We start from the raw sequence: 14,137 nt of genomic DNA on the forward strand, positions 1-14,137 counted from the left end.
TGGAGAAGGATTTTGTCATTCAGCGGGAGGGAACGTTTGGCGGGAGCCATGTTGAAGTGAAGCCAGATGAACCTTAACCAGAACAGCTGCTGGCTTCCTTTAGAAGACCCTAGTTGGGTGCAGACACATGGAAATTGATTGGAATGAGCTTATTCAAATGAGCCTCCTCTTGAGGCAGGCTGGTTAATGCTGTCTACTACTCCATCATAAGGCAGTGCCTGGTTTGAAGGGAAAGAATGGCGGAACTCAGAACACTGTATCCATAGGGCATCTAATAATGAATCCAGAGAGAATCCTGGAAGAGAACGATTTTTTTTTCATTCATTTTTCTTTTTGGTTTCGTATTTTCTTGTTTTATTCATCTGCTTTTAATTTCTCCTTTATTTTGTTCTTAATTTCTGCGGGTGACTGTGATTCCTAACTTCCCTGTGGGTATGCTTTTGTTTGGATTTCAATTTTTCTCTTTCAAATCTCATTTAGTCTTCTGCATTAGTTTCCCCCAGTAGGTGGGATCCATCTACCATCTCCGTTGTATTGTAATCTCTTTCCCTTTGGCCATTACTCTTCTTCCTCTGAAATATATTTTGAATCTTAACCCTTGAGGACAGATTGGACATATCATGAATCCATATATTGTTTATGATTGTTTGCATTCTGTTTTATCTTCCCGAATTCAGTTCATACTGTTAGGAAACTAGCAAGTATCACTCCAAGAATTCAACTGAAACAGAAAAGACATGAGAACACACAAATCAGACTAATCCTCTGGCACCCAGGCCAATAAAGCAAACCTGGGGGGAAATGAGGTTGCAAAATTTGAAAACCCAATAAACCCAATAGTAGGTTACTTCAATGTGGCAACAAGGCAATTGAATGAGGCTGTGGAATATATTAAAACAGAAGTAATCTCTCAAGTAACCACAACTAACTACAGAGATTACCAAAATACACAACCTTCTTAGTGATGTTAGTTCAGACACAGCCCAAAAGAAAAGGCGAGCTTACAAGAACTGTTGAAGCACAACCTAAGAAATAAATGAACCCATTAAATAGATTCAAGCCGATATGCAAGAGAAAAAAATCCATTTTAAAAATTCAGAGCACTTTAGGCCAGTTTGAGGAAAGGACTTCACATACTGAGTACAGGCTGGCACTTAGTGACGAGGAGAGACAACAAATGACATTAAAAGCACTTTGTAGACATCATGACAGAAAGCTTTCCTGGTACAGAAGAGGAATTTAACCTACCAATAATTGAGGCAATTATTTCTCCAGTTAGCACTGATTAAAAGAATTCTACCTGCCCATGTGTAATAGACAAGTTTGCAGACATTCAAATAAAAATAGAGTATAAAAATCTGTTAGGGATGGGCTGGGGATTTCTCTCAGTAGCATAAGCAATTTCCTGGCAAGCTGTAGTCCTGAGTTCTATCCCTGGTAACAATAAAAATGAAAAAGAGAAAAAAAAATATCTGTTAGGGATGACGACTGTTGTGCTCCTTCCAATAAGGTCCCCAAGTACATGAGGGTATGTAACACTTGTGAGGCTGGAGGAAAACTGGATCACACTCTGAGTATGTAAAACAGAAAAAAGAGAAGCTTTGGAAGAAAGCCAGTGATATCTATCCCTGAAGTGGTAGCCCTTCTTACTGTCTACCTTCCTTCCTTCCTTCCTTCCTTGTTTTCTTCCTTCCTTCCTTCCTTTCTTCCTTCCTTTCTTGCTTCCTTCTTTCGTTCCTTGCTTCCTTCCATCCCTCATTCCCTCTGTCCTTTCATTCTTTTGGTTTTTAATTCAAGTTAGTATTTAATCCCACATGTCCTTGAAACTGCAATGATATTCCTGCCTCAGCTTTGAGAGTGCTGGGATTAATGATGTGTTCGCCCACACCCTGCAAATCAGCATTGTTATTTTGTGTGAAAGGAGATAAAATTAAACACAACAAAACAGAGCAAAATTGGACATAATAACGCAATGTAAGAGATATAAATTTCAAAACTAGATAATCTGAAATCTTCCCTATCTATCATGTTGTCTATTTTTTTCTTCCAAATAGTTGTCCATGTCTTGAAACACAGAATTCATACTGAGAAACCTAGTATAAAATTAATCCAAACAGTCTGAGAAAGGAGTTTTAGGTCTTTAAAATCAGACAAAAAGGAAGTCACTAATGGCTGTGCTAGAATCGGTTGTTTGCTTCAAAATGCCTATGCATACTTTCATGTATGTGGAAACTCAGTTAAACACAACCAGCTTTAAAAAAAAGACCATATTTTATAGAACAAACCAAAACATGGATAAAAGTATTGGGCTTCAAAGAGATGATAGAAGGAAATCCCCTCCTTACTACATTGCCTAGGGTCAACCTCTCAAGGGACGTCCAGATTACTGGCTCCGACATGCTAATGGGATAGGGGGAGAAGATGTGATGTTTGTTTCTCAGCCTGCAGGCTGGCAGACTCACAGCTGCTCATGGTGGGGAGAGGGTTTGCCTGGACTCCTGGCACTCCCAGCATGACCCATGTCCCAGGAAATGCCAGTGGAACTCAGTAATATTACTGTTTCCAAACATTGGGTCCAAGGAGTGAACTAGGTTAGTAGGAGATCTAAAAGCTCTGAGGAAGTAGCATTTACAGTTGTCCCACACTAGACTTTAGGTTTAGAGACATTCTGCCAATATTCACTGTTTGTGCCTGTCCCAAATCCATGTCCCTTGCTCCCGACACTGTATCAGATTACCCAGAAGAACCACCTCTTCACTCCCAGCACACCTATTTCTCATGGAGCCTTGAATCTGCTCCCTTCACATTACTTCCCTGCAACTGGCTTTCACCCACATGTGATCCCAAGGGAAAAGGTGCCTTATTGACCGATCTGTCCTGCTTTGCTCCTTACCACCAGAAAGGAATAAACACAGAGGGCCTACTGAGAACAGTGGCATGCTGGAGTTACTATCCTCCACCCTAGCCTCTCATCTTCTGGAAATGGCAGGAAGACAATAGACCAGAGAACTCCCCCATATGAATGAGACAAAAGAAATTCTGGGCTAGTCAAACAGACTGTTTTCATAAACATATAGAAAAGACAGGTAGGATGAAAATTGACTGACTCTCACATTTTGAGTGAGACACACCTAGGGCAATTGGATTAGAATAGGGTGGGAAGAACCACCATAGGGTGGATCCTGTCCTAAGAGTTATAAAAGGGACACCAAGAAGGAAGAATCCTTTCTGTTTCCATGATGAGGTGGTTCCCTGCTTGAAACTTGGAATTCATATCCTTGCTTCCAGCCCAGATGAATTAGCCTCCTGAAAGGAACTCAGACGGGACTCAACAAGGCTTCGTATTTTAAGGTCTGTGCATTTTGGTGAGCTATTTCTTTGAGTGATCAAGAAACTTTTCAGAATTGACTTATATACTAGGAAATCTCAGTCAGCTTATTTCTAAATAAGTATTTCTTTTAATCTATAAACTAGGCTCTCTACTTGTGATTGCCATACTGCCCTGCCTGTCTTGGAACTGCTGACTGCAGTGAAATTTGTGCCATCTGGTGAAGAAGAAATTTGATTCGTGTGACTTGACAAGCTTGCTGCACTTTCACTCTGCTGATGTTAATGGTTTCCAGTACCGCAGGCCCAGCAGAAATGTCACAGGGGCCCACAGTGGACAGCAGGTACACCACAGACATCAAAGTAGTGAACGTGTCCTTTTTGTGGACCATTGATAACATTAGATTTTGCCTAAAGGAAATAGATGACTGCATTCAAAGTTCAATCTTTTCACCTGAAGGAAATGATTAAGTGAAATGGTGCTTACGACTCTACCCAAATGGTCTTGATGAACAAAGCAAAGATTATGTGTGCTTATACCTGGGAATGATCTGCTGTCCAAGGAGGGTAGCTCATGCAAAATTCACCTTTTCCATTCTGAATGCCAAAGGAGAGAAAACCAAGGTGCTCTCAAGTCCACAAGCTTATACATTTGTGCGAGGAAAGGACTGGGGATTCAAACATTTCATCCTTAGAGAGTTTCTTTTGGATCCAAACAATGGGCTTCTCTCCAATGACAAGCTTTCCTTCTTCTGTGAAGTGAAAGTAGCACAAGATCCCACCAATCATTCCAGCCAGAATATTAGGAAGCTGGTTAAGGTTCCTGAGGGCTGCTTGGCAGAGGATCTAGGAGGACTGTGGGAGCGATCCCAGCTCTCAGACTGTTGCTTGTGTGTGGCTGGCCAGGAATTCCAGGCTCACAAAGCCATCTTAGCAGCTCGCTCTCCAGTTTTCATGGCGTTGTTGGAACATGAAAAGCAAGGAAGCAAAAAGAATCGTGTTGAAATCAGTGACATGGATCCTGAAGTTTTTAAGGAAATGATATACTTTATGTACACTGGAAAGGCACCAAACCTAGGGATCATGGCAACTGAACTGCTGGAGGCTGCAACCAGGTTTGGTCTGGAGCGCCTGAAGCTCATGTGTGAGAACCACCTGTGCAGCAACCTCTCTGTGGAGAATGCCGTGGAAATCCTCATCTTGGCTGACCTCCACAGTGCACATCAGTTGAAAACCCGGACACTGGATTTCATCAATTTTCATGTTTCTGACATCCTGGAGACCTCTGAGTGGAAGGCCATGGTGGTGTCCCACCCTCACTTGGTGGCCGAAGCCTATCACTCTCTGGTTTCCATGCAGTGTGCATTCATGGTACCCCCATGCAAGCGTGTGAGACTGTCCTGAGATCCCACATCTATCTCCATTTATCTTCCCAAAACCCTGGCCACATTTGCTGCCCCTGAACCATAATATGCTAGGGCAATCCGTGGAAACTTCACTCTTCTATGTGGAAATATTAAATTGTGCCTCTCTAGGGGAGAGAAGGGACCACCGTCTTAAGGTCAGAAAAAGGAAATGCGATACTGAGAATTTAGAAGTCGTGTATCATGCATTTTCAAATCTGTGTTTTATAATATTGAGCAAAGTGGGTTTTTACAGTGTCGATGCCAAACGGAAACCAAAACTCCTGTCAATGTTGAAGGCAGACCTGGGGTGGGGCTACCCTTAGAGGCAGGGACCATGAACTTCACTCTGTAAATGCAAGACTCCTTCCTGGCTTTCTGCACCATCATGCATCCCTGGGCACCCCACTTGTAACACGGGCTTTTTGCTGTCCCTCACTTTTCTCTGTAAATAAACCTGAATCTTACTTTGTACAGTTGTTTGGCTCCTCATCCTTTTTCTGTATGTTAGATTCAGAAGCTAAGAAAAATTTCAGTGTGCTGATGATTTCAGGCCCATCCACGGGATGAACACAGTGGATGTACAATGTCACTAATTAACATAGTAGATGGCAGAAATAAATGACCCAGAACTCAGGCTGCTGAAGCCAAAGGACAATCACACAAAGCAAGTCTTTGCTCATGTTGTCCTGTCCCAGTGACACAGACAGGCAGCACAAGCACTACAGCACATTCCCGCAAAATCTAGGCCTCTGAGCGAGCAGTCCAATCATGGTCCTGGAGAAAAAAGAGAGGAAAATGCTCAGATTTACGAAAATGGCATGAAAGAGAATTAAAAGTAGAAGTGTTTTATGTATTTCAGAGGAATTCATGTTGAGGAAGCAAAATTTATTACTTACAAATGCACTGAGAAATGGCTGTTGGCAAATTCACACTATAAATCTCAAAAAGAGCTTTCTCACTGTGAACATTTAATATTCATAAGAATAGAATACATGTTTCTATGGTATTATGAAGAATAGAATTAAAATTAAAAATGAAAACGTAGTGGGTTTCATCTCAAAGTTTGGGCTTTTGTAAAAATCATTAGTGGTGTTACTCTGGAATCACCTAGAATCTGTAATGGCTCAGAGCTTCTAAAAATATATAAAGAAATGGATCCCCTTGTCTTGAACAGGTACAGGTTTCAAAACATTTGTTTAATCAGGGCTTACAGCTGGTAACCCTTTATGTGCTGGTTGTGTAAATCTTCATGAATGTCAATATGGGATAACAACCTGTATAACAACTATGCAGTAAAATCACTAAGAGTTTTGTCTCTCTCTCTCTCTCTCTCTCCCTCTCTCTCTCTCTCTCTCTCTCTCTCTCTATATATATATATATATATATATATATATATATATGTCTATCTGTCTGTCTGTATGTCTGTCTATCTATCTCTATCTCTCTCAGTCTTTATCATGGCTTGAACTCACAACTCACAACCTGGTTATTGCCAGGCAAGTGCTTCTTTGGCTCAGTTTACTGCCTGACTTTTGCAGATATTTGGCATACATATGTCCTATTCTTGTGTCCTTACTCCTAGAAGTGTCCCTTTCTCACCTCAAGCCGGCTGAGATTGTTGAAAATGAGACAAAATAATTCACTCTGTGTGCATATTTCTTGAAAAGAACTATGGTTCTTAGATGTTTTTGGGAATATGTGTTTTGGTATTATCACCCTCAAGTTTTATTTCACGTCCATTCTCTCCTCCTCATTAAAGAGAATAAAACAGGAAAAGCTTTAAAGGAGGAAAAAAGGAAAATTTTTATTAATTTTTTGTGTGAAAACTTTCAGAACACAGATTCCTCAGCTGTCCATACCTGACTTGCTGATTAGGTAGGAGTCATCCCAGTTGCTTGGGAATCGCTGTTCATCCTACAAGGGAGAACATTCAAATGTTAATTTTTTTTCTTTCCAAATATGTAAATAATTATTATCTTTTACATGAAATGTGGAAATTAAAAAGTATGAGTTTCTATCACTGCATCAAATGAACAACAAAAAACATTGAAAATAACTTACAAAGTGTACTTTCCTCATAGTGAAATGAATGGAGCAAAGTGGATTAGGGCAGAAGATTTTTCAGGGCAAGCACAGGTCTTCTCAGCTTCTCTGAGTACAAATATGTGTTACAGTGACTTATTGTCAAGTGCTTCATAGAAACAGAAGTTATATTGAATGTACAAATTGACCAAAAGAATGTTTTCCTTGCAATTCTACAGAGGAACCAGGCAAGAATTGCAGCTTAAGTGGCTGAAGGGCAACCAGTGAGATATGGCGCTATATTAACACTCTTGTGAGAATGACATGCCAGCTGTTAAGCATTAGGAGTTAGGACTGAGAATGCCTGTTCATTCCCTCAGTTGGTGTCACAGTTGTGAACTCTTGAAGGCTGAAGTGCTCCCGTTCCCAGAAAACAATCATCCCTCTGCGATGTTGGGATTCGATGGGGGTTAATGCTAATCCAACATTACTAGCAGAAGACTTTTTTGAAGAAACCACTTGTTTGACTGCTTAATTCTAAGAAAAATATATGACAGAAGATGAACAAGAATTTGCCATAACTTTACAGGCATTCTGAAGCAAGGAAATCACCAACTGCATTTGGCAAGCACTGAAAGGCCTGCCAAAGTCCCCGGAGGCACCAATTTACCTGTATCATCCAAAGTTGTGTGTCACACATTCTCGAGCTACTAGTGAAGGCATCTTGTGACACTTCCAACTCTTATGTGCAAACAACACACTAATAAATAAAGTATCTATCCAGGAGTCCCGGATGATGAAAGTGGTAGGAGACTAGTGACAAATAGTAAACTTGCATGAACCATTTCGTTTCCTTCATTCAAGTCTAATCACAATATGACTGATTATTTATGTGTATAGTTAGCATGTAGTGATCTCTCACTCAGAAAATCAACAACCCTAGGAAAACATGGAACAGATTTAGAGTTTTCTAACCAAAATGGGAAGCAACAGGAGCCAAATGTACCTGACCTTGAAATCAGGCACATGGATTAGCCTTATCACACCTCTGTGGAAGACATCTCGGTCTAAATTCTTAGGTACTGTAACCCTGAATCTTTAAAGTTTCTATTCCTCTTTACTTTCCATTTTGCACTTGTAATTCATCCTACTGTCATCTTGTAATCTCAATAAACCGCAACTTACTATGTATCACAAGGTATATGCCAGGCAATACTCTTGTATCTGTACACAAGAATGTGGAAAAATTTTTGCCCCTTCAGTTCTAACATAGCTCTAGGGCTGGATTAGAAACAAAAGCAGCATTTTCCCACCTTTCATTAGCCTGGTTTAAAAGGCATTGCTACACAAAGAGAATTCATGAAAAAATGTACAAAATGTTCCTACAAGGCTGATGACATTTTCCATGCAAATGGAATTCCACAGTGTATCCAAGGAAGAAACTTATACAATATTCTAAGAAGGGTTAATTTTGGAAAAATTTTACCCTATTTAAAAGGAAATTCAAGAGCTTGCATTTCATTAGCTTTACTACATTTTGTGTGTGTGTTTGTGTGCGTGTGTGTGTGTGTGTGTGTATCTCTAATAGTGAGTGTTATGCTCATATTTGTAAAAGTAGCTATAGAGAAGAAAATTTATTACAAATTACCCATGATTTCTATTTTTCTTGTCATTTTGTACAAGAAAGTATCTTCTTAATGTAGAAGTATCAAAATCTACACAACTGAATTACAACTAGTGCACATATTTTGTATAAAATTCAGAACCTAAAATTAACTAAGAGAGCACAGCAATGATGATTGTTGGGTATTGCACTGATAGGGGCATTGAACCTATTTTGGTTATGCTAGTTATTGCAGAATCAGGAAATCATCAACACTAGTGAGGGGAGATGTTTGGACCTGGGGACTCTTGTTCCTGGTAACAGTGATAGCTAGTGAGGCCAGTGGACAATGCTGAGAGGCTCAGCAGTGTAGGTAAGCAGCAGACATCGAGGTCTTTACTGTCTGGCACAGAATGGAGAAGGATTTTGTCATTCAGCGGGAGGGAACGTTTGGCGGGAGCCATGTTGAAGTGAAGCCAGATGAACCTTAACCAGAACAGCTGCTGGCTTCCTTTAGAAGACCCTAGTTGGGTGCAGACACATGGAAATTGATTGGAATGAGCTTATTCAAATGAGCCTCCTCTTGAGGCAGGCTGGTTAATGCTGTCTACTACTCCATCATAAGGCAGTGCCTGGTTTGAAGGGAAAGAATGGCGGAACTCAGAACACTGTATCCATAGGGCATCTAATAATGAATCCAGAGAGAATCCTGGAAGAGAACGATTTTTTTTTCATTCATTTTTCTTTTTGGTTTCGTATTTTCTTGTTTTATTCATCTGCTTTTAATTTCTCCTTTATTTTGTTCTTAATTTCTGCGGGTGACTGTGATTCCTAACTTCCCTGTGGGTATGCTTTTGTTTGGATTTCAATTTTTCTCTTTCAAATCTCATTTAGTCTTCTGCATTAGTTTCCCCCAGTAGGTGGGATCCATCTACCATCTCCGTTGTATTGTAATCTCTTTCCCTTTGGCCATTACTCTTCTTCCTCTGAAATATATTTTGAATCTTAACCCTTGAGGACAGATTGGACATATCATGAATCCATATATTGTTTATGATTGTTTGCATTCTGTTTTATCTTCCCGAATTCAGTTCATACTGTTAGGAAACTAGCAAGTATCACTCCAAGAATTCAACTGAAACAGAAAAGACATGAGAACACACAAATCAGACTAATCCTCTGGCACCCAGGCCAATAAAGCAAACCTGGGGGGAAATGAGGTTGCAAAATTTGAAAACCCAATAAACCCAATAGTAGGTTACTTCAATGTGGCAACAAGGCAATTGAATGAGGCTGTGGAATATATTAAAACAGAAGTAATCTCTCAAGTAACCACAACTAACTACAGAGATTACCAAAATACACAACCTTCTTAGTGATGTTAGTTCAGACACAGCCCAAAAGAAAAGGCGAGCTTACAAGAACTGTTGAAGCACAACCTAAGAAATAAATGAACCCATTAAATAGATTCAAGCCGATATGCAAGAGAAAAAAATCCATTTTAAAAATTCAGAGCACTTTAGGCCAGTTTGAGGAAAGGACTTCACATACTGAGTACAGGCTGGCACTTAGTGACGAGGAGAGACAACAAATGACATTAAAAGCACTTTGTAGACATCATGACAGAAAGCTTTCCTGGTACAGAAGAGGAATTTAACCTACCAATAATTGAGGCAATTATTTCTCCAGTTAGCACTGATTAAAAGAATTCTACCTGCCCATGTGTAATAGACAAGTTTGCAGACATTCAAATAAAAATAGAGTATAAAAATCTGTTAGGGATGGGCTGGGGATTTCTCTCAGTAGCATAAGCAATTTCCTGGCAAGCTGTAGTCCTGAGTTCTATCCCTGGTAACAATAAAAATGAAAAAGAGAAAAAAAAATATCTGTTAGGGATGACGACTGTTGTGCTCCTTCCAATAAGGTCCCCAAGTACATGAGGGTATGTAACACTTGTGAGGCTGGAGGAAAACTGGATCACACTCTGAGTATGTAAAACAGAAAAAAGAGAAGCTTTGGAAGAAAGCCAGTGATATCTATCCCTGAAGTGGTAGCCCTTCTTACTGTCTACCTTCCTTCCTTCCTTCCTTCCTTGTTTTCTTCCTTCCTTCCTTCCTTTCTTCCTTCCTTTCTTGCTTCCTTCTTTCGTTCCTTGCTTCCTTCCATCCCTCATTCCCTCTGTCCTTTCATTCTTTTGGTTTTTAATTCAAGTTAGTATTTAATCCCACATGTCCTTGAAACTGCAATGATATTCCTGCCTCAGCTTTGAGAGTGCTGGGATTAATGATGTGTTCGCCCACACCCTGCAAATCAGCATTGTTATTTTGTGTGAAAGGAGATAAAATTAAACACAACAAAACAGAGCAAAATTGGACATAATAACGCAATGTAAGAGATATAAATTTCAAAACTAGATAATCTGAAATCTTCCCTATCTATCATGTTGTCTATTTTTTTCTTCCAAATAGTTGTCCATGTCTTGAAACACAGAATTCATACTGAGAAACCTAGTATAAAATTAATCCAAACAGTCTGAGAAAGGAGTTTTAGGTCTTTAAAATCAGACAAAAAGGAAGTCACTAATGGCTGTGCTAGAATCGGTTGTTTGCTTCAAAATGCCTATGCATACTTTCATGTATGTGGAAACTCAGTTAAACACAACCAGCTTTAAAAAAAAGACCATATTTTATAGAACAAACCAAAACATGGATAAAAGTATTGGGCTTCAAAGAGATGATAGAAGGAAATCCCCTCCTTACTACATTGCCTAGGGTCAACCTCTCAAGGGACGTCCAGATTACTGGCTCCGACATGCTAATGGGATAGGGGGAGAAGATGTGATGTTTGTTTCTCAGCCTGCAGGCTGGCAGACTCACAGCTGCTCATGGTGGGGAGAGGGTTTGCCTGGACTCCTGGCACTCCCAGCATGACCCATGTCCCAGGAAATGCCAGTGGAACTCAGTAATATTACTGTTTCCAAACATTGGGTCCAAGGAGTGAACTAGGTTAGTAGGAGATCTAAAAGCTCTGAGGAAGTAGCATTTACAGTTGTCCCACACTAGACTTTAGGTTTAGAGACATTCTGCCAATATTCACTGTTTGTGCCTGTCCCAAATCCATGTCCCTTGCTCCCGACACTGTATCAGATTACCCAGAAGAACCACCTCTTCACTCCCAGCACACCTATTTCTCATGGAGCCTTGAATCTGCTCCCTTCACATTACTTCCCTGCAACTGGCTTTCACCCACATGTGATCCCAAGGGAAAAGGTGCCTTATTGACCGATCTGTCCTGCTTTGCTCCTTACCACCAGAAAGGAATAAACACAGAGGGCCTACTGAGAACAGTGGCATGCTGGAGTTACTATCCTCCACCCTAGCCTCTCATCTTCTGGAAATGGCAGGAAGACAATAGACCAGAGAACTCCCCCATATGAATGAGACAAAAGAAATTCTGGGCTAGTCAAACAGACTGTTTTCATAAACATATAGAAAAGACAGGTAGGATGAAAATTGACTGACTCTCACATTTTGAGTGAGACACACCTAGGGCAATTGGATTAGAATAGGGTGGGAAGAACCACCATAGGGTGGATCCTGTCCTAAGAGTTATAAAAGGGACACCAAGAAGGAAGAATCCTTTCTGTTTCCATGATGAGGTGGTTCCCTGCTTGAAACTTGGAATTCATATCCTTGCTTCCAGCCCAGATGAATTAGCCTCCTGAAAGGAACTCAGACGGGACTCAACAAGGCTTCGTATTTTAAGGTCTGTGCATTTTGGTGAGCTATTTCTTTGAGTGATCAAGAAACTTTTCAGAATTGACTTATATACTAGGAAATCTCAGTCAGCTTATTTCTAAATAAGTATTTCTTTTAATCTATAAACTAGGCTCTCTACTTGTGATTGCCATACTGCCCTGCCTGTCTTGGAACTGCTGACTGCAGTGAAATTTGTGCCATCTGGTGAAGAAGAAATTTGATTCGTGTGACTTGACAAGCTTGCTGCACTTTCACTCTGCTGATGTTAATGGTTTCCAGTACCGCAGGCCCAGCAGAAATGTCACAGGGGCCCACAGTGGACAGCAGGTACACCACAGACATCAAAGTAGTGAACGTGTCCTTTTTGTGGACCATTGATAACATTAGATTTTGCCTAAAGGAAATAGATGACTGCATTCAAAGTTCAATCTTTTCACCTGAAGGAAATGATTAAGTGAAATGGTGCTTACGACTCTACCCAAATGGTCTTGATGAACAAAGCAAAGATTATGTGTGCTTATACCTGGGAATGATCTGCTGTCCAAGGAGGGTAGCTCATGCAAAATTCACCTTTTCCATTCTGAATGCCAAAGGAGAGAAAACCAAGGTGCTCTCAAGTCCACAAGCTTATACATTTGTGCGAGGAAAGGACTGGGGATTCAAACATTTCATCCTTAGAGAGTTTCTTTTGGATCCAAACAATGGGCTTCTCTCCAATGACAAGCTTTCCTTCTTCTGTGAAGTGAAAGTAGCACAAGATCCCACCAATCATTCCAGCCAGAATATTAGGAAGCTGGTTAAGGTTCCTGAGGGCTGCTTGGCAGAGGATCTAGGAGGACTGTGGGAGCGATCCCAGCTCTCAGACTGTTGCTTGTGTGTGGCTGGCCAGGAATTCCAGGCTCACAAAGCCATCTTAGCAGCTCGCTCTCCAGTTTTCATGGCGTTGTTGGAACATGAAAAGCAAGGAAGCAAAAAGAATCGTGTTGAAATCAGTGACATGGATCCTGAAGTTTTTAAGGAAATGATATACTTTATGTACACTGGAAAGGCACCAAACCTAGGGATCATGGCAACTGAACTGCTGGAGGCTGCAACCAGGTTTGGTCTGGAGCGCCTGAAGCTCATGTGTGAGAACCACCTGTGCAGCAACCTCTCTGTGGAGAATGCCGTGGAAATCCTCATCTTGGCTGACCTCCACAGTGCACATCAGTTGAAAACCCGGACACTGGATTTCATCAATTTTCATGTTTCTGACATCCTGGAGACCTCTGAGTGGAAGGCCATGGTGGTGTCCCACCCTCACTTGGTGGCCGAAGCCTATCACTCTCTGGTTTCCATGCAGTGTGCATTCATGGTACCCCCATGCAAGCGTGTGAGACTGTCCTGAGATCCCACATCTATCTCCATTTATCTTCCCAAAACCCTGGCCACATTTGCTGCCCCTGAACCATAATATGCTAGGGCAATCCGTGGAAACTTCACTCTTCTATGTGGAAATATTAAATTGTGCCTCTCTAGGGGAGAGAAGGGACCACCGTCTTAAGGTCAGAAAAAGGAAATGCGATACTGAGAATTTAGAAGTCGTGTATCATGCATTTTCAAATCTGTGTTTTATAATATTGAGCAAAGTGGGTTTTTACAGTGTCGATGCCAAACGGAAACCAAAACTCCTGTCAATGTTGAAGGCAGACCTGGGGTGGGGCTACCCTTAGAGGCAGGGACCATGAACTTCACTCTGTAAATGCAAGACTCCTTCCTGGCTTTCTGCACCATCATGCATCCCTGGGCACCCCACTTGTAACACGGGCTTTTTGCTGTCCCTCACTTTTCTCTGTAAATAAACCTGAATCTTACTTTGTACAGTTGTTTGGCTCCTCATCCTTTTTCTGTATGTTAGATTCAGAAGCTAAGAAAAATTTCAGTGTGCTGATGATTTCAGGCCCATCCACGGGATGAACACAGTGGATGTACAATGTCACTAATTAACATAGTAGATGGCAGAAATAAATGACCCAGAACTC

The 14,137-nt window shown here is 40.9% G+C and overlaps 2 protein-coding genes across 2 annotated transcripts; both read left to right on the forward strand.

Annotated features, from left to right (window-relative positions):
* The first annotated feature begins 964 nt into the window (after positions 1 to 964).
* LOC134472265 (speckle-type POZ protein-like) lies at positions 965 to 4,731 on the forward strand. Its single transcript, XM_063233539.1, has 2 exons — positions 965 to 1,012; positions 4,306 to 4,731. Exons 1-2 carry the CDS (start codon positions 965 to 967, stop codon positions 4,729 to 4,731), a joined length of 474 nt encoding a protein of 157 aa, XP_063089609.1.
* Positions 4,732 to 9,736: 5,005 nt separating this feature from the next.
* Positions 9,737 to 13,503, forward strand: LOC134472266 (speckle-type POZ protein-like). Its single transcript, XM_063233540.1, has 2 exons — positions 9,737 to 9,784; positions 13,078 to 13,503. The coding sequence occupies exons 1-2, from the start codon at positions 9,737 to 9,739 to the stop codon at positions 13,501 to 13,503; spliced, it is 474 nt and encodes a 157-aa protein (XP_063089610.1).
* The last annotated feature ends 634 nt before the right edge of the window (positions 13,504 to 14,137 follow it).

The sequence above is a fragment of the Cavia porcellus genome, unplaced genomic scaffold, assembly GCF_034190915.1.
Source record: "Cavia porcellus strain 051 isolate PalLab524CR breed Dunkin Hartley unplaced genomic scaffold, mCavPor4.1 scaffold_23, whole genome shotgun sequence".
NCBI lineage: Eukaryota > Metazoa > Chordata > Mammalia > Rodentia > Caviidae > Cavia > Cavia porcellus.